Source organism: Ascaphus truei, chromosome 15 (assembly GCF_040206685.1).
Source record: "Ascaphus truei isolate aAscTru1 chromosome 15, aAscTru1.hap1, whole genome shotgun sequence".
In the NCBI taxonomy this organism is placed as follows: Eukaryota; Metazoa; Chordata; class Amphibia; order Anura; family Ascaphidae; genus Ascaphus; species Ascaphus truei.
Window position 1 is genome coordinate 27,421,734 of NC_134497.1, and position 23,481 is coordinate 27,445,214.

General features: G+C 45.4%; 2 protein-coding genes across 7 annotated transcripts in view; both read right to left on the minus strand.

The window, feature by feature from the left end:
* Positions 1-23,481, minus strand: part of LOC142466734 (uncharacterized) — a 455,555-nt gene that overhangs the window by 156,231 nt on the left and 275,843 nt on the right. The gene's annotated exons all lie outside the window — the stretch shown is intronic.
* Positions 18,254-23,481, minus strand: part of LOC142466729 (uncharacterized) — a 142,464-nt gene continuing 137,236 nt past the window's right edge. For 5 of the 6 annotated variants that reach the window (XM_075572073.1, XM_075572069.1, XM_075572071.1 and 2 more), the window contains 2 exons: positions 22,187-22,378; positions 18,255-20,202 (listed from right to left, as the gene is read on the minus strand). In XM_075572073.1, the coding sequence (XP_075428188.1) occupies positions 18,527-20,095 (1,569 nt within the window). In that variant the 5' untranslated portion in view covers positions 20,096-20,202; positions 22,187-22,378 and the 3' untranslated portion in view covers positions 18,255-18,526. Of the gene's footprint in view, positions 20,203-22,186; positions 22,379-23,481 lie in introns of all 6 variants that reach the window. The other variant, XM_075572072.1, reaches the window with a different exon arrangement.

The window sequence follows — 23,481 nt, forward strand, 5'->3', positions numbered from 1 at the left end:
GCTTGCTGGGTATCCATGTGTTTATTCCTCTTGTGTTTCCTGAGGCTGGATGTCACTAAATTCCATCCCCCATTCCCCACATACATTCGGTCTCTCCTGTGTGTGTGTCCTGGCTGGATGACACACTAAATTCCTTCCCACATTCCCCACATACATGCGGTCTCTCCCCTGTGTGTCCTGGCTAGATGACACACTAAATCCCTTCCCACATTCCCCACATACATGCGGTCTCTCCCCTGTGCGTGCCCTCTTGTGTTTCCTATGGCTGGATAATCACTAAGTCCTTTCCCACATTCTCCACATACATGTGGTCTGTCCCCTCTGTGTGTCCTCTCGTGTTTTCTCAGGCTGGAAAAATTACTGAATCCCTTTCCACATTCCCCACATACATGCGATCTCTCCCCTGTATGTGTCCTCATGTGTTTGTTCAGGCTTGATAAGTCACAAAAGCCCTTTCCACATTCCCCACATACATGCGGTCTCTCCCCTGTGTGTATCCTCTTGTGGGTGTTTAGGTTGGATGACACACTAAATCCCTTCCCACATTCCCCACATACATACGGTCTCTCCCCTGTGTGTTCTCGTGTGTTTGTTCAGACTGGATAAATCACAAAATCCCTTCCCACATACATACGGTCTCTCACCTGTGTGTGTCCTTTTGTGTATGCTCAGGTAGGATAACCGACTAAATCCTTTCCCACATTCCCGACATACATATGGTCTCTCCCCTGTGTGTGTTCTTGTGTGTGTGATCAAGCTGGATAAGACACAAAATCCCTTCCTACATTCCCCACATACATGCGGTCTCCCCCCAGGGTGTGTTCTCTTATGTGTGATCAAGCTGGATAAGTCACTAAATCCCTTCCCACATTCCCCACATACATGCGGTCTCTCCCCTGTGTGTGTTCTCGTGTGTCTGTTCAGACTGGATAAGTCCCTAAATCCCTTCCCACATTCCCCACAAACATGCGGTCTCTGCCCTGTGTGTGTCGTCTTCTGAAAGTTCTGGGGGTTCATGCAGTAAGCAGCGAAAAAAAGCATTAGCCAGTTTAGCAATTCGCCATGTTTTTGGTGTGTTAAACTGGCTGTATGCTGTAAGGGGCCTATCCCTGACGAATGAATGCGCCACCACCATTTGCTAAAATGGCTAATAACCGGTGGCGGGACGGCTTCTTGGCGAGAAACTGCCGAGAAGCCGTCCCCTGCCGAGTTGTGTTTGCAGCAGAGAGAGATCCGCCGCTCTCTCGGCGCAAACATCAGCACATTAAAAATTATTTTTAAAACCATTTTTATTCATAGTCTACATGTGCAGGGGGTCTCGGGAGCTGAACCGCATTGGTTTCAGGACCGGGGACCCCCTGCTTCCCGAAATACAGACCCCTTTATGGGGTGCCGGTATCCCTCTGCATTTTAAGCTCCCGATCACGTGACCGCGGCATGTAAACAAAGCAGAGGGATACCGGCACCCCTAAAGGGGCATGTATCTCGGGGAGCAGGGGGTCCCCGGACCTAAAACCAAAACGTTTCTGCTCCGGAGACCCTCTGCACATCTACAGTATAAATAAAACACACACATCAATAAAGACTCGTTCCTTACCTTACAGGGTATCTGCTATGGTAGCGAAGCAGCATTAATATTTATTTAATAATACTGTACAGTGGGGGGCGTGGCCAACTGCAGAGCTGAGAAGACGTGCAGCTCAGGAGCTCTGAGGCCCAAAGCCCCGTAACGCAGCCTTTCTCCTGCAAAACCACAGGGATTTATCCCTGAACATACCAGCGGAAGGCGCGGGCGGCGGAGCCATTAAATAAACAACAAAACTTTTTAAAAAAAACCTCCAACCAGCCGACGGAGAGCACGGAGGGGCCGGGAGACGCGGTGCGGCGGCCATTTTCCCCAGGCGACGGCCCGGACGCGGCTGAGATCGGCTGGTTGGAGGTTTTTTTTTAATTTTTTTGTTGTTTATTTAATGGCTCCGCCGCCCGCGCCCCCCCTCACCTCCCTCTTCCCCCCCTCGCCTCACTCTTCCCCCCCCTCGCCTCCCTCTCCCCACCTCGCCTCCCTCTTCCCCCCCTCACCTCCCTCTTACCCCTCACCTCTCTCCCCCCACCACTTCTCTTTTCTCCCCTCCTTCACTTCTCTCTTTCCCCCCTCTCCCTCACAAAAAAACGCTGAGGCAGCCGGCAAATCTCAAGATGGCGTTGGCGCCACGAGCGCAAGGCCACAGGTCCCGGAGCGCGACCGAGGAGAGGACACCCATAACCCAGAGACGACCCTCACCCGAGCATATATGCAGGAAATGATGAAGGGTATGCTGGATGACCTGCACGTCTCTATCCAGAGTGACCTGCGAGCAGTAGTAGCGGAACTATGCCAGGACATTAATGGCCTAACGGAACGCACGACCGCCCTGGAAGTCAAGATGGGGGAAACACACCAGGCACAAACAGTCGCAGAGGAGGAAATATTCAGGTTGGGAATGGAGGTTAGTAACCTGAAGGACACACTAGAAGATCACGAAAATCGTGATAGAAGACAGAATATCAGGTTAAGAGGTATCCCTGAATCTGTTCTCCCCGGCCAGCTGCAGTCATACCTCACTGATCTCTTCATATCACTGTGCGACGACCTCGAGGTAAAAGACCTGGAGATGGACAGGGCACACCGCACCCTGGGACCGCGCTCAGATGACCCGAATAAAACGAGGGACGTCATAGCGCGCCTCCACCGATATACGGTCAAAGACAAAATCATGAGGGCCAGCAGGGCGAAGGAACCCATCACATTCCGAGACGACCATCTCCAGGTCTACAATGACCTATCAAAGCTTACTGTCGACAAACGGCGGGAACTACAGCCATTAACCAAACTGATGAGGGAACAAGGCATAAAATATAAATGGGGCTTCCCTTTCAAATTAATCGTAAACCGAAACGGAAAATTCCACACAATAAGGCACCCCACAGAGATGACCCACCTGGCCAAAGCTATAGGCCTTGACACCCCTCCAGCATGGGACTCGGACACATCCGGGGCCCACAACCGGGACGCTGAAGAACCAATGGTCAGGGCATCACAACGGCTAGCTGGACAAAAGCAACACCAAGCACGAAGATAAAGATGCCAAAACTTACCTACATTATTTCGATCCCAGTTGACAGTTTCCCCCCAGCAAGGCTCTACCCTGCTATGTTGACAGCGGACGCCCAATGAATCCAGAAAAATCCAGCGGAAAACAGGACTACAGTGCACCCACGGAAGCAAGAACCCCAGAGGCAAGCCCCACAGTCGACTGCAGACGGCCCAAACCATTCCTAGATCGGCACCCGAAGGAACGCGGTACAAAGATGGACACCATCACACCCAGGATTTCCCCGAGGCCCAGAAACAGCTACCTGAAGCCGGCCCGTGGAGGGGATCGGAAGGAGGAGGAAGCAACCCCTCTGTCATGCGAGAGAGGAGAGCGGCTGAAGGAGCGCCGTGGCCTGCCCCCTCGTGTTATCTTTCCTCCCCCTCCCTGTCTCCTTCCTCCGCCATCCGCGGGGGGAAAAATTCCCGGGGAGGAATAGGAGCAAAAGCCGCGGTGTAAACACTTCCCGAGGTACGTGACCGAAAGGCGGAGATCGCGGACAATCTCCTCATCTTAACCGTGAGTACAGCGCCCCGTAAGACTAGTCCCTAGACACTAAAGGAGAAACGCGCTCAGTGCAAGACTGTGGGCCTGCACAACGACGATGCACTCCGTACCACCCTTTTATCAGTACTATGTCCATTAAAGGGATCACATAATGAACAATGCTGATGATACTGTTGTATTTTACCTGAAGTGTCCGTTATAAAGGCTGCAGCAGACCGCTCATCCCATATAACTCTCAAACACAAAATAAGGACCACTAAGTCTCCTCCCAATTACCCCCCCACCACCTCCCCTCCCCCTACCCCCCCCTTCTTCCCCCCCGCTCCCCCCCCCTCCCACCCACCCCCTTTCAGTTCCATCCCCTCCCCCTCTCTTCCCCAACGACAAACAACCTTCAGGGGTACAATGCAGGTCTGGATCTGGACTCATGGGGATCGGCAGCGGGGAAAGGAAATGGGGATATGAAGATCCGAGGGGATCAACCCAAATAGGTAATAGTAAATAGATCTGCTTGGTAAAAAACCCATACTATGGGAAACAGGGAACAAAACAAATTGAGTAACTGTGTCCCGCTGCAGGAATAGAAATGCTAACTGTTGTGTATTGTTTTAAAAATGAAGCCGAATGCAAAGGTTAAACAGACTCTGAAACCCTTCATGTCAAGCCCTTAACCACAATCAAAAATGCATGTTGTTTCAGAACCCAGAGTTATAAGCGAATGTGCAAAGGATTTTTTAATATGTACCCCCTTCCCATCCCCCCCTCCTACCCTCCCCCCCACACACCTATCCCCCCCACCGCCCCTCCCCCCCCTCCCCACCCACCGCCCCTCCCCCCCTCCCCACCCACCGCCCCTCCCCACCCACCGCCCCTCCCCCCCTCCCCACCCAGCTTGCCCTTAACCCCCCCCTTTTTTTTCCCCTCTCCCAATTACCCCCTGCCACTTCATCATCCCCCCACCCTCCTCCCCTCTTGATTACCCTCCACCTATCTCCCCACCCCCCCCCCTTTTTTTTTTCCCCCCAACACCGACTAACCTCCTGGGGCAAAATGCAGGCCTAGATCTGGACCCACGGGGACCAGCGGTGGGGAGCTGAACTGAAGATATGCAGATCCGAGGGTATCAATACACATAGGCAATAATAAATGGATCTCCCTGGTAAAATACCCATCCCATGTGAAACAGGGAATAAAACAAAATGGTTTAATGTGTCCCGATGCGGGAATAGAAGTGTCAACTGTTGTTTATTGTTTTAAAAATGAAGCTGAATGCAAAGGTTAAGCGGACTCTGAAACCCTTCATGTCAAGCCCTCAACCACAATAAAAAATGCATGTTGTTTCAGAACCCAGAGTTATAAGCAAATATGAAAAGGATTTTTTACCATGTACCCCCCTCCCATCCCCCCCCCTACCCTCCCCCCCACACCCCCCCACCCCTCCCCCACCTCCCCTCCCCCCCCCCCACCCAGCTTGCCCTCACACCCCCTCCCCCCTTTCCTCTCCAAACTACCCCCCGCCACTCCCCCCCTCCCCCCCTCCTCCCCCCCTCCCCCCCTCCTTTCCCAACGCCAACAAACCTCCCAGGGCAAAACGCAGGTTTAGATCTGGATCCAGGTGGGCCAACAATGGGGAGCTGAACTGGAGATATGAAGATCCGAGGGGATCAACCCACTTAGTCAATCTCTAATGGATCTCCCTAGTAAAATACCCGTTCCAGGTGAAACAGGGAACAAAATAACAGAGAGATAACAAATGACACAGATAAAACAAACACAGACAATAATTCCCTGGCGCAATATCAGATAATAAACCTGACGAATCGGAGTAGTCCCATGAATCAAAAGATGGTATAAAGAAGATCCACAGTCCACAATGTCCCGTTCTTTTACACAGAATGCTGGTCTGAAAATACAAATAAAACAACCATTGCGCAGTACCCTATGGTCAGTATTCCAAGACCCCACCGTTGCTATCTACTTACTTAAAAATAGATAAGAATGGGCCTCAAAAGGTTTCTTTAAGTCCACTTAAAGTGGACTTAAAGAAACCTTTTGAGGCCCATTCTTATCTATTTTTAAGTAAGTAGATAGCAACGGTGGGGTCTTGGAATACTGACCATAGGGTACTGCGCAATGGTTGTTTTATTTGTATTTTCAGACCAGCATTCTGTGTAAAAGAACGGGACATTGTGGACTGTGGATCTTCTTTATACCATCTTTTGATTCATGGGACTACTCCGATTCGTCAGGTTTATTATCTGATATTGCGCCAGGGAATTATTGTCTGTGTTTGTTTTATCTGTGTCATTTGTTATCTCTCTGTGTATGTTATACAGCCCTTGTGGATAGGGTTGTTATATTCCCACGGCAGCCATTCCCCAACCTGCCACAACAGGCTGTGAGGAATTCACATTAGATTTTTCCTTATAGGGGACACTTTAAATATTCATTTATTATTGTTAAGCACCTGGTTATTTTAGTTAATATTTAGGTATAGTTTATAGGTTTGAGCGCTGATCACATGCTTTTAGTTTAAATTTTTCTCACTAGGGAACAAAATAAACTGGTTTAGTGTGTCCCGCTGCGGAAATAGAAGTGTTAACTGTTGTAGATGGTTGTAAAAAATGAAGTTGAATGCAAAGGTTAATTGGACTCTGAAACCCTTCATGTTAATAGGCAGGTCCTTAACAACAACAAAAAATGCATGTTATTTCAGAATCCAGAGTTGTTTGCAAATGTGAAAAAGGGTTTTTTAATATGTTCCCTCCTTCCCCCCCACCCCCACCTTCCCACACACACCCCCGCCCCTATCCCACTTCCCCTCCCCCCCCTGCCACCGCACCAGCAACCTCGGACAGGTGTAGATGCTGAGACGGAGGGGCAGGGAGGGGAAAGGCGGAATACATCGACAACAGAGGGTCTGGACCCCTCCTGTTTCGCACCGGCCATTGGCGCCGGTCTCACCCCTACAGGGCAAGTCTGCCCAAATGCCGGTCTACCCTAGACCTGGCAACACCATGTTAAGGCCCAGGAAGGACCTAATCTTTTCTCTTCTCTATCTGTTGACCCTGTCCCAGCAGATCTTTATCCCCCTCCCCACTCCCCCCACCTCTCCCCCCTCCTTAGTAGGCCATATTCTCCCCCAAAAGGAGCGCACATCCCCCTCCCAAAAAATAAATAAACCAAAACACAGCGACCCCCCAAAAACTAAAGGCAAGATCTCTCCGAATGGGAAAGGGGAGATCCCGAGACCCCGAACCACAAAAAACAAACACCGTAATGATGTCAGTAGCCCCAATTAAAATTCGTTCGCTAAACGTTAAAGGACTACAAAACAATAGAAAGGAGACATCATATTCCTACAGGAGACCCACTTCACATCACAGGACCCCCCAAATTTATTCAAAAAAACGTTCCCAGCATGCTTTTTTGCATCATTCAGTAGTAAAAAGAGGGGTGTGGCTATCCTAATCAGACAAGGCACCCCATTTAATCATGTCAAAACTACAGTGGATCCGGAGGGTAGATTTCTGGTGGTATATGGCTCCCTAGCGGGCTCGGCAATTGCCCTGATCAATGTATACCCCCCAAACGAGAACCAAACAGAATTTCTACAAACTGTTCTCGAGGGCGTTGACCCGGGATATCTGTCATCGATGATAGTGGGAGGGGACCTAAACATGGTCCTAAATCCCACCGAAGACAGATCAACCACAATGGGTCCTCCCCGCACAGCCCACTCCCAGATCAAGGGGAAAAGGTTTAGGGGAATCATGAGCGAGTTCTCACTGGTGGATGTTTGGAGAACCCAACATCAGGGTCAGACAGACTACACTTTTTACTCAGCACCTCACCAGACCTACTCTCGAATAGACTATTTTCTAACCACCAAAAATGTGATGGCGGCAGCCATTGAATCAGACATTGGCTCAATCACCTGGTCCGATCACGCCCCGATCACCCTGACACTATCAATACCCTTTGAGAAAACAACGAATTACTCCTGGAGACTAAATGATTCACTTCTTAATCACCCTGAAGTAGAAAGGGAAATTAGAACCTCACTTAAGGACTATTTCTTTTTCAACGCAGGGACAGTCTCCTCTCCAGCAATCCTATGGGAAGCCCATAAGGCAACTATCAGAGGGAAATTTATTTCCATCGCATCCCACAGGAAAAAAGCCCGCCAAGCAATAATCAAAGAACTCACAGATAGTATCAAAACAATAGAACAAGCCCATAAGGATAACCCTTCAAAAAAGATATACAAAACATTGCTAATGGCCAGAACAAAACTTAGGCAAGTTCAGCTGGAGGATGTTGAAAAGGCCCTCAAATGGACCAATCAACAATATTATGACAAGGGTAACAAGGTCGATAGACTCTTGGCCAGTAAATTGAGAGGGGTACAAAAAAGATCACAAATAACAGCGATCAAGAGTAGGTCTGGGGAGATACAATACAGTGCCAGCAAAATAGCAGCGGAATTCACAAAATATTATACTGAGCTCTATAACCTAAGATCTAAAAACGGCCGACCTGAACCTATAGCACCAGAGCTCATAACACAATACCTAGACAAATATCAACTCCCTGTATTAACAGAGGAGGAAAACACGGTCCTCAATGCTGAGATTACAAAAGAGGAACGGGAAAAGGCGGTCAAATCACTGAAAATAACTAAGTCTCCTGGCCCTGACGGTTTCACAAATGTCTACTACAAGAGATTCTTGCACACACTATCCACGCATCTTTTAAAAACATTCAACCACTTTATGGAAGGGAACCAAATTCCCCCCTCAATGTCTCTAGCCAACCTAGCTATCATACACAAAGACGGCAGAGACCCGATGCAATGTGGAAGCTATCGTCCAATCTCCCTCCTCAACAGTGATCTCAAATTATACAGTAAAATACTTGCAAACAGATTGAACCCCATCTTACCGAGACTAATTAATAATGATCAAGTAGGATTTGTCGCGGGCAGGCAAGCCTCAGACAACACTCGGAAGATAATCAACATTATTGACCATGTACACCTCACAGGGACCAAAGCACTACTTTTAAGCTTAGATGCAGAGTAGGCGTTCGATAAAATCAACTGGCAATTTTTGGACCATACTATGCGCAAATTTGGCTTCAAAGACGCATACTTAGAAGGGGTCCGTAGACTCTACCAAAACCCGTCAGCTACAGTTAAATTACCGGGGGGCAATAACCAGAGATTCGAGATTACAAATGGAACTCGACAGGGATGCCCCCTATCTCCTCTCCTCTTTGCACTTACCATAGAGCCACTGGCATCGGCAATACGACTCAATATAGACATCCAAGGAATAGACATTGGCCACAGGCAGCACAAAATATCCCTATTCGCAGATGATGTCATCTTAACTCTCTCCAAACCCCAAATGTCCCTACCCAACCTCCAAAAAGAACTCCGAGATTTTGGAAAAATCTCAGGATATAAGATTAATAATGATAAATCGGAAGCCCTGAATCTAAGCCTGCCAGAGCCGGAGGTGAAACTCCTCAAACTAAACTTTAACTATCGATGGAGCTCCTCCTGTATCAAATATTTGGGAGTCAAGATATCGAGGACCTATCAATCATTATATCAACATAACTATCCGGCCCTGTTCCAAAAAATCAAACAAGATCTAAATAAATGGGGGGGATACCAGATATCTTGGATCGGGAGAATGATCTCAGTTAAAATGAACATACTCCCTAGATTGCTATATTACTTTCAGACTCTCCCGATCCACATCCCCGGCTCGGAATTAAAAAACATCCAAAAGCTAATCTTCCAATTCATTTGGCAAGGGAAGAAACCCAGAGTCCCCAGAACGTTTTTTGGCCGCAAGGAGGAGGGGAGGAATGGGAGTCCCAGACATCACAAGATACTACCTAGCCGCACAACTGCGACAGGTAGTGGTCTGGAACGCTAACCCAAATCAAAACTGCTGGCTAGAGATAGAAACGCACTATGCCGGGAAGCCCTCCCTGCCGGCCTGCCTTTGGTCCCTGAGTAAGGAAGACATGCAGAACAGCAAACTCAAATTAGGCCCTATGAGACACACATGGGAGACCTGGTCGAAATGCAAATACAAATTTAAGCTCACAACACCTCAATCCCAACTTACACCAATTCACGAAAATCCGAAATTCCCACCTGGATGCGAGCCCAGACAATTCGATCAATTTAAAACAAAAGATATCAAAGTGGTTGCCGACCTCCTGAGCTTCGGGGAGTTCCTGAGTTATCAAAGACTACAAACTAAATATGAAATGGTAGGATTAAACGTTTTCAAATACCTACAAATTCGGCACTTTATTCAAACATTATCCCCAACGTTGGAATTTCCCCCTCTCACTGGATTCGAACGGCTCTGCAGAGAGACAGGCCACCAGAGAGGTCTTATAACGCAAATTTGTGCAGAACTGGAGAAGGCACCCGGAGCCCCAACGCACGATTATATGCTGCATTGGGCAGCAGAATTGGATACAGTTATAGACCCAGAGGATTGGGAAAGTATTTGGGGAAATGCCTCAGGAACTTCCATATGTACCACAATCAAAGAATATATATATAAAATACTATTTCGCTGGTATCTTACCCCAGTTACAATAAATCAAATCTACCCCCAGGCTTCCGATTTATGCTGGAGAGGTTGCGGTCAAAAGGGGGACATGGCCCACATCTGGTGGTCATGCCCGGAAATTCAAAGATACTGGGAAACCATTCAAAAACTAATTGAAGAGGTCACGGACCTCAAAATACCCATTGACCCGCTGACCTATCTGTTGGCCAGGCCCTTAGATACGCTGGACCGACCAACAGGCAAATTGGTCTCCTTCATTCTCACTGCGGCTAGATGTGCGGTGGCAGCCGCCTGGAAGAAGGTGTCTCCCCCCTCCAAGCAAACAGTGATAAAAAGAGTGCAAGAGGTGATGGATATGGAGAGACTATCCGCCTTTTTGAAAAGATCCACCACCTCTTTTAATAACATTTGGGACCCCTGGATAACTCACATGGCGCTACTGCGCCGAAACCCCCTATAGAAATAGAGGGACACAACAAATAGAACTAAGGCCCTAAAAAGGGAAGCCAAAGAGAAGGGGAGTAATGCTCCCTCCCACTCCTTCTCCCCCCCCCCCCCACTCTCTCACTTTCTATCTCCTTCTAACCCCATTTCTGTTTCCATACTCACGTCACCCCGACAGCCCCCGAAGGGTCAGGGGGGGCATTGAGTCTATCTCCTTACCCCCCCCCCCCCCCAGTTGAAAAGTAAAAACCTGGATTAGGCTATTATATCAAATGTACCTATAATGTTGTGAAATATTGTAACTGCCTAATAAAAATTTGAAACAAAAAAATAATACTGTACAGTGAGCAGGGGGTACCCCGAGCTGAACCGCATCACTTTGTGGACCAGGGACCCCCTGCTTCCCGAGTTACAGGCCCCGGAATATGTGATCGGGTGGGCAGTGTCGCCGCATCTTTATTGCGTCCCATACGCTATGTGCCCGCAATAAACATGGCATCCACACTGTAACCGATGCCCCAAACCGGGGCCTGTAACTCGGGAAGCAGGGGGTCTCTGAGCCACAAATAAATGCGGTTTAGCTCAGGGGGCCCCCTGCTCCCGCACAATATTATTCAAATACATTAATGCTGCTTCATTACCATAGCGGATAGCCGCTAAGGCAATGAAGGGGTTAACGCATAGTAGCATGTTTATTGGGGACAAATGCCCCCAATAAACATAGCAGCAATACACAACATACAATACAGTAATGGGCAACATTACTATTATCCACAAATGAACTACATCCCTACTCTGATTGGCTCTAGTACCATGTGACAGGTTTTCATTGACGTCACATCCTTTCTCCCCCAAGCCTCTGTCACATGGTATACTAGAGCCAATCAGAGTAGGGATGGAGTTCCCACGCTCTGATTGGCTACCGTATCATGTGAGTCCGGCCATGTTTCTTTTCATGACGTCATCTTAAAGGCAATTGAAGCAAAGCCATTCTGATTGGCTGTGCTTTCTTTGCCTTTAAGTGACGTCATCATTTTTTTTTACATCGGCCAAAACACATGGTTTTCACGGCCCAATCAGGGCCGTGGGAACCATATGACGAAAATGTGACGTCATAGGCCTTTAAAAGCCTATGTAGTCTCATTTTGAAGCAAGACGCCGAGGAGGAAGGACCACCGGAGAAGAAAGAAGACCAGGGCGTGGCCGCAGACGGGGAGAAGACCCCGGAAGAAGGTAGAAGAATACAGATGAAGATGGATTACAACTAGAAGACCCCTGGATTGTCGTGTTTTATTATTTTAATGTTTATTATTTTCTGGTTTATTATTTTATGGGTTCCTGATCGTGGATTGGTTCGTGAGTAAGGTGTTCAACGGGAGTCGGTGGGGCCAAGTAATGGTAAGTGAACTAAAGAAATGTATTTTATTTAGCTTGTTAATTTTTTTAAAAGCTTTTTTAACATGTGTATTTTTTTTTTGTGGTACACTGGCGACACACTTTATTCGAGCTCGGCTAGTCCCACGAATTCGGGTATACCCGGGTGTATTGAGGTTTGTGACTGTTTTCTGCCCGAGTGCATTGAGGTATTTTCCAGGCAGGGATTGAAGCATTTTATTCCCGCTGGCTGCAATACTGCACAGTATATATATATATACTGCATTACAATTCATGAATTTATGCCACCTGGTAGACACGCGAAGCATTGCAGCCTATTAAATCCTAATCATTATCATTTAACAGATCAGCCGCCCGTCAGCCAGGCATGAACCCAGGCTGGGAAGGCAAACGCAACGGGGCTTGTCAGAGGTGAGGAGCGGCGCATTCCAGATATCTGCCAGGTACATACTGGGTATTTGCTCGAATAAAGTGTGTCGGTGCAGTATATCATTTCTTGCCACTGTATGTATGTATGTATGTCTAGAGAGATATATACATACAGGGTAAGAAATGATAATGTTGTAAAAGCTTGATTTGCCCTATTGTAAATGATTTTGGCTATGCTGCTATGCTTAGATGTGTGTTAAATGTATTTTATTATTAGAGAGATGTAATTTTTGGGCTTCTATGCTGTACTGTAGGTCATGTTGAGGGTTGCTTTAGTATATTGTTATTTTTGGTGTCCTTTTTGGTATGTTTTGAACTTGTTCTCTGTAACGATAGCTATAGTTAATTGTGTAATTGGTATGGATGGTATTTTAATTGTTTAGGGATGTAATTCATGTCTGTTAATTCATTGATGGTGACTTTATTGGATTAAATAATATACTTCTTGTGATGTCAGGCTATTTTAGTAGGATTATTGTATTGTTAACATTGATTTGCAGCGTGTACATGTAGCTTACATGTTATGCTACATGTATACACTGTAAATGCAATGTTTTAAGTGGCATTTGAGGCTTCAGATTGAATGATTACATGAGATTTGTTTAGGAAATTGCTTTTTAATTCATTGAGGATGTTATGCATAAGTGGTGTTGCCATTGCAGGATGGCTTCACCCCTTAATTACCTTTGAGGTTAGTACCCGATAAGGTGATTAAGGGGTTCCTTGGTATGTTAATGTCATTGATATGTATTGGCTATTTATTATTTTGGCAACGGACCCCAAGGATGATGCTGGCGACGGAGCCTTCTTATTGATGAGGTTAGTAGAATTTTCTTTATTTTACTACGATATTTAATGTGTTTAATAATGGCCAATTAATGTATTATCCCTATGTGGATAATAGTTATTTGGCACATTATTGTACTGTATGTGTTGGGGGGAGGGGGTATTGGCTGGGGGGGTTAGTGGGGGAGGTTATGTGGGTGATGGTGGGTTAACCCCTTAATGACTGTAGCGGTTAATAACCGCTATGGTGATGAAGGGGTTAGGGGACATTACAGTGGATGTTTTAATTCTTGTGTCTGTTTTGCAGAAGCGGATGGGGCATGGGCAGGATGAAGATGAGGATGGCCTTCATCGTGGCAGCCGCACATGGGTGAGTGCTATATGTATTTAATGTCTTTATTGTTCTGTATGTATTTTAAATGGACAACTGCACTATTATCCATTTGATAATAGTCATTGTGCCCATTATTGTTTTGTATGTTAGGGGGGTATAGGTGCTGTTGGGGTAATATATATATATATATATATATATATATATATATATATATATATATATATATATATATTTATTTATATATTTATTTAGTTAGTGTGGGGCTGTTGTGTGTATGTTTTTTTCATTGTGGGTAGTGGGGGTGGGTGAAGGGGGTATTAGCCCCAACGGTGGTTTGTTTAGGGCTTGCGGGTGGGTAGCGGGAGGCCTTAACCCCTTCATGACCGTAGCGGTATTAATCGTTACGGTCGTGAAGGGGTTAAGTGCACCGCAACCCCCCCGCAAGCCCTAAACAAACAACAAGGGCCAAATACCCCCTTCACCCACCCCTGCTACCCACAATAAAGCTGGCACGGCTGTTTAACCCCTTCATTACCTTAGCGGCTAGCCGCTAAGGTAATGAAGTGGCCTTTAAATGCATTTTTCCTGCCTCGGATGCATGTCGGGGGGCTCCGGTGCTGATATTAATTGTGTCAGCTCCGGAGACCCCCGGCATCCATCCCAGCCAGAAAAAATGCCTGAATTTTTTCTAAGTGCCGATCCGCTGCCTCTCAGCAGCAACTAGCCATCTTTTTCTTGCGTGGCTGATCCGCCACCAAAACGGTATTCTAGAGGCGAATAGCTCCGCTTAGCTACTCGCCTCTACTAGAATACAGCGTGGTGGAAAAAGTTGGATTTTTAGGCAAAAAGTGCCTTCTCGCCCCGCCACCGGCGGAAAAAAAAAAAACCGCCAGCCAAACTGGCGTTTTTTTTTAATCTCGCCACTTTCTCGCCCCTTACTGAATGCCTTTCCGCCGCTTACTGCATGAACCCCCTGGTCTGATAAAGTCAGACTCTTCCCACTTTCTCCAAGATCTTTTCCTGTGGCAGCAGCTAATATATATATTTTGGAATGAGAAGCAGTTACATTGTTTATTAATTGCCTTGACTGGTTGAAAGATGGATTTTCTGTCATATTTATTGAAATGTTGCAAGATTGTTCTGTCCTCATCTTTTCCATATTCTCATTTGGGTGTTTGAACTTCAGATGTTTGAGGAGGTAATCCTGACTGCTAAAAGCAACCTTCCAGTGCTGGCATGGGTGGATTATTGGATGTTGTCTTTGTACTAGACAAGACAAAAAAGTCACAGTTACACAAACTGTCTTACAAAAGGTCATGCAGGAGAGGTAAGTTGGCGTATCACAGAAAGTTCAGGATGAAAGTAAACTGTAGATGTACATTGTAATAATGAAGGTTTAGCACAACATGTGCAGCATTAGGGCCGGGAGAGTAGATGTAGTGGATTATACATTTAAAGTGGATCATAATATTTAATGATTTAAAAGGAAATCTCACTAACTGCAAAACACCAATTAAAGTGGCAGAAATCTTTTCAAACCCTTTGATAGATAGTAAGTTGATAGTTTCAGTTGTGAAGGTATAATTACAAAATGTTTGTACAATGAATAGAATATGTGTCTCATTAGAAGCTCACATATCAGTCACCGGGTGTTCCCGTTACCGCACCATGTACCAGGTCTCTTAATAGTTATAGGATAACCCAACTTTCTGCTAAATCTGCATTGTTAAATCAGGAACCAAATGCACAATTATTGTATTTTAACATATATAGTACATATACAATGGTGGTGGGGACAATGCAAACACAAAAACGATGCAAAATCCCAGCACCCAAAAATGGTGTAAGATGTAAAAATCAATATTGTTGATTTATTACTGGGTTACCATTTATCGCCAATGTGGATATCTGGACCCCATTGAGAGGGTCTAGTTATCCATAGTGATAATCAATGTTTTTGTGTGCAAAATGTATTTTGAATGTTCTTTTTTGCTTTAAACGTGTATATATATTTTTGTTGATATCTAAAACCACATTTGTCTAATAGGGATATTGGGCATTTGTCTAGAAGGGGGCGGAGGTAGGGGATGTGGGTGCTGACGGTAGTTGCCCCGGGGATGGTGCTTAGGCTTCCTGTGGGAGGGTGGTGGTGAAAGGTGTTAACCCCTTAATTACCTTAGCGACTAGAATGGCATTGCTTTACTGGCCACTAACTGGGTTAGGTAATGTTTTCTTTTAATAAAGTATTAAGCCCTTTGGTGCCTGTGGTATACCTTGGTAACCACAGGCATGAAACGGGTTAATGTTATTTTGATCATAGGTTTCTGTAATAATAGACATTCCAGAAGCCTATGAAAGAAATATTAACCCAATGAGGTATGTAACACATTAACGGTCGCGTTAATTCCCATATCCCATATTAATTGGCCCATATCCCATATTAATTGCCCAAATATCGCACCAAGTAAATTATTACCAGAGTCTTAATATACTGTATACCACCTTAAAATTGTGTTAATAACACCCGTTAGTTTATTATTTCCCCGGTGCGATATTAACTCCACTTCAACAGAATTTGATGTATCTCATCCGTTGTTTTGTTTATCCCTGCGGGACAAACCAAGAACTAACCATGCTTTACTAGCCACTAATGTGCCAAAGGGGGGGTAGGCAGTGTAGTGTAATGTGTATATTATCCAGTGTGGTCAGCTAATCATGGAAACCGATGACTAGTTGACCCGTGTACTACTAAGGGGTTAATATGTACTGTAATGTATTTTAACAACTATTTTATCATCTATTCCATGTAAGTTTAGCTCATCTTGCCTATGTATATAATGGGCAGTATATTGGCCATTATATACATAGGAAAGACAGGGCTAAAACCAGCCTGGAGTAGGTGATAAAATATTTGCGGTATTTCTGCCGTTCCGCTAAATATCGGAACTTGATGTATGGCAGTTTTTACTTGAAAATGTGATATTATGCCTGTTTTGTATCGGATCTGATGCTTTTAATGGGTCCGATAAAAAGTGCTTTATTTTTGGCGCTGCTACGCTGATTCATTGCACAGTAATAAGGCACTTTTTTACAGGCGGTAATATGGAATTTTTGGTTACCGCAGTTTGATGTATCTGGCCCTTTGACTCAAGTCAGGTTTAGTGATATTAAGTTCTAGTTGGCCCGTAATGGTGTATGCAGATCTATCAATATTTGCAATTTAACATCAGTAATAAGACAATAGAGATGTAAAAACCACGTAACACACATATTCCTGATTACCTTGTGCTGGCGCGTTACTTTTCCACAGCGTACCCCCTTGATACCAAGCTCTTTCCCATATTCATCTCCATACCAGACGAGGAGCTTTGTGTGTGGGGGAAGGTCTTATGTAAACAAAAAAGACTAACTTTCTAGCGCGCTAAACTACCCGCAATGCCCCCCGTGCGTGCTTGCGGAAATGCCAGGACACCCGGCGCTCATGCTTGGAGCGCTTTCCAAGCATGAGCGCGCTCAGCGCCAACGGGGCTGCAGCCTTAGTGAGAAGCAGAGGAGAGAAATACATGTGATGGGGTGAGACAGAAGGGAGAGAAATATATGGGAAGGGGGAAGAAAGAGAGGGGACTCGTGAGGTGTGAAATGGGGGGGGGGGTGGCAGGCAATACCGCCGACATGGGGGGAGGGGGCCCTGCTTAAAATGTTTGTTTCGGGCCCCACACTTTCTGTTGGCAGCCCTGCTTGACCCACATCTGCCTGGTAACACAAAGCTCACTTTCCCGCCAAAACGTAACTAGCCCCAAACAAAACTCAGAAGTTATCGCGGAGCTTCCAGTCCCCCAACCTTTATTATGAAGGCCGTCACACCCCTCTTACCCTAAAACCACACACCTTAATCTCTTACCCTAAAATCCCCTACCCTAAACCCCTTAAATTAACCCCATACCCTAAACAGTAATAAAACGTACATTAGAAGCGGCTGGTGGCAGAGGGTCCATCTGTGGCCTAATGCCGACACCAAATTTAAACTATTCTGATTCACAACTACTGTAAGTGAGGCAACAGACAGCTTCAGCGTAATGGAAAATGCACATTTTATTAGAACCAACAGAATATAAAACATTAAGAACATTTTTCTTTAAATAAAACTACAATAAGAATGATACAAATAACCTGCATTTAAAACGTTATAACTTTTTATCCTTTTAAAATGCTCGTTTTATGCATCATAAACTAAAGTCACTTTTCATTGTGTAGCATAATACAGATACACGTGTGCACTTATATGTGAGCGTCTTAGTTGCTGGTTATCCCTAAATAGGCCTGGCTTTAGAGACAGGTCTCTCCCCTGTGTGTGTCCTCAGCCTGGATAAATCATTAAATACATTTCCACATTCCCCACAAACATGCGGTCTTTCCCGTGTGTATCCTCTTTTGTTTCCAACAAGAAACAAAGAAGCCCAAAGCTACATCCAATATGACAAAAATACCCAGTGAAATACCAATAAATTCTCTTGAAAAGGGGTAATTTAGTTTAACCCTTTGGCCAAACCGTTTTAAGCCTGCTGCCACATCAAGGCATGACCACTAATGTGGCAGCAGGCTTAAACCGCTTTGGTCAAAGGGTAAAACTAAATGACCTTTTTTCAAGAGAATATATAGGTATTTCACTGTGCATTTTGTCATATTGGATGTCGTTTTTGGTCTTCTTTGCTTCTTGTTGTATACAGTTAGCCACGCCCAGAAACAAATCCTTTTGACACACACACACACACACACACACACACACACACACACACACATATATATATAATAGTGTGGTACATTTTGGGGGGTTTTCAGAGCTTGCTGGGTATCCATGTGTTTATTCCTCTTGTGTTTCCTGAGGCTGGATGTCACTAAATTCCATCCCCCATTCCCCACATACATTCGGTCTCTCCTGTGTGTGTGTCCTGGCTGGATGACACACTAAATTCCTTCCCACATTCCCCACATACATGCGGTCTCTCCCCTGTGTGTGTCCTGGCTAGATGACACACTAAATCCCTTCCCACATTCCCCACATACATGCGGTCTCTCCCCTGTGCATGTCCTCTTGTGTTTCCTATGGCTGGATAATCACTAAATCCCTTCCCACATTCTCCACATACATGCGGTCTGTCCCCTGTGTGTGTCCTCTCGTGTTTTCTCAGGCTGGATAAATTACTAAATCCCTTCCGACATTCCCCACATACATGCGGTCTCTCCCCTGTATGTGTCCTCTTGTGTGTGTTCAGGCTCGATAAGTCACAAAAGCCCTTTCCACATTCCCCACACACATGCGGTCTCTCCCCTGTGTGTATCCTCTTGTGGGTGTTTAGGTTGGATGACACACTAAATCCCTTCCCACATTCCCCACATACATGCGGTCTCTCCCCTGTGTGTATCCTCTTGTGGATGTTTAGGTTGGATGACTCACTAAATCCCTTCCCACATTCCCCACATACATACGGTCTCTCACCTGTGTGTGTCCTTTTGTGTATGCTCAGGTAGGATAACCGACTAAATCCTTTCCCACATTCCCCACATACATATGGTCTCTCCCCTGTGTGTGTTCTCGTGTGTGTGATCAAGCTGGATAAGACACAAAATCCCTTCCGACATTCCCCACATACATGCGGTCTCCCCCCAGGGTGTGTTCTCTTATGTGTGATCAAGCTGGATACGTCACTAAATCCCTTCCCACATTCCCCACATACATGCGGTCTCACCCCTGTGTGTGTCCTCTTGTGAGTGTTCAGGTTAGATAACACACTAAATCCCTTCCCACATTCCCCACATACATGCGGTCTCTCCCCTGTGTGTGTCCTCTTGTGCGTGTTCAGACTGGATAAGTGACTAAATCCCTTCCCACATTCCCCACATACATGCGGTCTCTCCCCTGTGTGTGTTCTCTTGTGCGTGTTCAGGTTAAATAACACAATAAATCCCTTCCCACATTCCCCACATACATAGGGTCTCTCCCCTGTGTGTGTTCTCGTGTGTGTGTTCAGACTGGATAAGTACCAAAATCCCTTCCCACATTCCCCACATACATGCGGTCTCTCCCCTGTGTGTGTTCTCTTGTGTGTGTTCAGACTGGATAAGTCCTTAAATCCCTTCCCACATTCCACACAAACATGCGGTCTCTCCCCTGTGTGTGTCCTCTGGTGTCTGATCAGGTGGGATAACCGACTAAATCCCTTCCCACATTCCCCACATACATGCGGTCTCTGCCCTGTGGGTGTCGTCTTCTGAAAGTTCTGGTCTGATAAAGTCAGACTCTTCCCCCTTTCTCCAAGATCTTTTCTTGTGGCAGCAGCTAATATATATCTTTTGGAATGAGAAGCAGTTACATTGTTTATTAATTGCCTTGACTGGTTGAAGGATGCATTTTCTGTCATATTTATTGGAATGTTGCAAGATTGTTCTGTCCTCATCTTTTCCATATACTCATTTGGTTGTTGTAACTTCAGATGTTTGAGGCGGTAATCCTGACTTCTAAAAGCAATCTTGCACTGTGGGCATGGGTGGATTATTGGAGCTTGTCTTTGTACTAGACAAGACAAAAAAGTCAGTTACACAAACTGTCTTACAAAAGGTCATGCAGGAGAGGTAAGTTGGCATATCACAAAAAGTTCAGGATGAAAGTAAAATGTAGATGTACATTGTAAAAATGAAGGTTTAGCACAACACATGCAGCATTAGGGCAGGGAGAGTAGCTGTAGTGGATCATACATTTAAAGTGGATCATAATATTTAACGATTTAAAAGGGAATCTCATTAGCTGCAAAACACCAATTAAAGTGGCAGAAATCGTTTCAAATCCATTGATTGATAGTAAGTCGATAGTTTCAGTTGTGAAGGTATAATTAAAAAATGTTTGTACAATGAATAGAATACATGTTCCATTAGAAGCTCACATATAAGTCACCGACCGGGTGTTCCCGTTACCGCACCATGTACCAGGTCTCTAATAGTTACGGGATAACCCAACTTTCTGCTAAATCTGCATTGTTAAATCAGGAACCAAATGCACAATTATTGTATTTTAACATATATACATATACAATGGTGGTGGGGACAATGCAAACACAAAAACTATGCAAAATCCCAGCACCCAAAAATGGTGTAAGGTGTAAAAATCAATATTGTTGATTTATTACTGGGTTACCATGTATCGCCAATGTGGATATCTGAACCCCATTGAGAGGGTCTAGTTATCCACAGTGATAATCAATGTTTTTATGTGCAAAATGTATTTTGAATGTTCTTTATTGCTTTAATCGTGTATATATATTTTTGATGATATCTAAAACCACATTTGTCTAATAGGGATATTGGGCATTAGTCTAGAAGGGGGCGGAGATAGGGGATGGTGCTTAGGCTTCCCGTGGGAGGGTGGGGGTGGTGGTGAGAGGGGTTAACCCCTTAATTACCTTAGTGACTAGAATGGCAATGCTTTACTGGCCACTAACTGGGTTAACAGGGTTAGGTAATGTTTTCTTTTAATCAAGTATTAAGCCCTTTGGTGCCTGTGGTATACCTTGGTAACCACAGGCATGAAACGGGTTAATGTTATTTTGATCATAGGTTTCTGTAATAATAGACATTCCAGAAGCCTATGAAAGAAATATTAACCCAATGAGGTATGTAACACATTATTAACGCTCGCGTTAATTTCCATATCCCATATTAATTGGCCCATATCCCATATTAATTGGCCCAAATATCGCACCAAGTAAATTATTACCAGAGTCTTGATATATACCACCTTAAAATTGTGTTAATAACACCCGTTAGTTTATTATTTCCCCGGTGCGATATTAACACCACTTCAACAGAATTTGATGTATCTCATCCGTAGTGTTTTGTTTATCCCTGCGGGACAAACCAAGAACTAACCATGTTTTACTAGCAACTAATGTGCCAAAGGGGGGGGGGGGGGGGGGGGGAAAGGCAGTGTAGTGTAATGTGTATATTATCCAGTGTGGTCAGCTAATCATGGAAACTGATGACTAGTTGACCCGTGTACTACTAAAGGGTTAATCATCTATTCCATGTAAGTTTAGCTCATCTTGCCTATGTATATAATGGGCAGTATATTGGCCATTATATACATAGGAAAGACAGGGCTAAAGCCAGCCTGGAGTAGGTGATAAAATATTTGCGGTATTTCTGCCGTTCCGCTAAATATCGGAACTTGATGTATGGCAGTTTTTACTTGAAAATTTGATATTATGCCTGTTTTGTATCGGATCTGATGCTTTTAATGGGCCGATAATAAGTGCTTTATTTTTGGCGCTGCTACGCTGATTCATTGCACAGTAATAAGGCACTTTTTTTTTACAGGCGGTAATATGGAATTTTTGGTTACCGCAGCTTGATGTATCTGGCCCTTTGACTCAAGTCAGGTTTAGTGATATTAAGTTCTAGTTAACCCGTAATGGTGTATGCAGATCTAGCACTATTTGCAATTTAACATCAGTAATAAGACAATAGAGATGTAAAAACCACGTAACACACATATTACTGATTACCTTGTGCTGGCGCGTTACTTTTCCACAGCGTACCCCCTTGATACCAAGCTCTTTCCCATATTCATCTCCATACCAGACAACGAGCTGTGTGTGTGTGGGGGAAGGTCTGCGCAGGTTCAGTAGTAGATTTTCCTGTGGTACTGCAACGCCACAAGGTTCTGTTCTTCCTCGTTTCTCACACAATTTACAAACCTAAAATTGGGACAGTTAGTGAGGTGTCAAAGTAATGTCTATTTTATAAAGGAAGAGATGAAAAAAGATACAAGTTGTTAATAATGTGACTTGTCTTTTCTTTCTTCTCCACAGTTTTTGAGGAGAACAGAAGTTAATGGAGAAAAATGTACAGTATATACGATGGCTCACTTGTATTTACCCACATTTTGACTGGAATGGGAGCCACAAGCCACACCTGTGACAAATTTCTTATTACTTTAAAAAAAACAAACAAAAAAAAAACTTGTAATTAAAAAGACCCCGACAAGATGACAGACGTGACACAAAGGTGAGTTTTCTTCCGGTGGAACTAAAAAGAAAGTGGGGTTGATGTAACAAGGTGTTGTAGCAGGAATGTGTTCCATTAGCAACCTGAGCTTATAACATGCCCTGGACTGATTAAGAAACTGGACTATGGAAAAAGCCTTGAGCCACAGACTAATGAGGTAACAATGTTGGTTTGGGCTTGAAACTCATCACCTCCCCCCCCCCCCCCCCCCCCCCCTCCCACACCCGTGCACGCGCCGCTAGGCAATCAGACGCGCGTGCAGTAGTGACCACTGGGGCCGTAGCCCAAGGCTTTGGTCGCGCTGCGGCCGGCAGGGCACGCGGCCACGGACCACCAGCTGCTTGCCTCTGTTCTTGAGGTCTCCGCTGGCTCCTTCTGGCGTGGCGGACTGCGTGCTGTGACGCGTCAGCCAGCCGGAGCTACAAGGAGCTTGTGATTTCGGCGAGTGCCGCATCACGTGGCATGCAAGGGAACCAATCACTGACTGGATCCCAGCAGCCAATCCGATTTCCCCCTCCCCTGCTCCGATCGCCCCGTTCCATTCACCCCCTGCTCCGATCCCCCTTCCGATTCCCCTCCTGCTCTGATCCCCCTTTCGATTTCCCTCCTGCTCTGATCCCCCTCCGATTCACCCCCTGTGTGAGGGTGCCTGTGCGCGCGTGTGAGGGTGCCCGTGCGCGCGTGTGAGGGTGCCTGTGTGTGTGTGTGAGGGTGCCCGTGTGTGTGTGATGCAATTGAGCTGATCGATTTGTTCTCCTGTGATCAAATCGGCGAAGATTCGACTTGAGGGTTC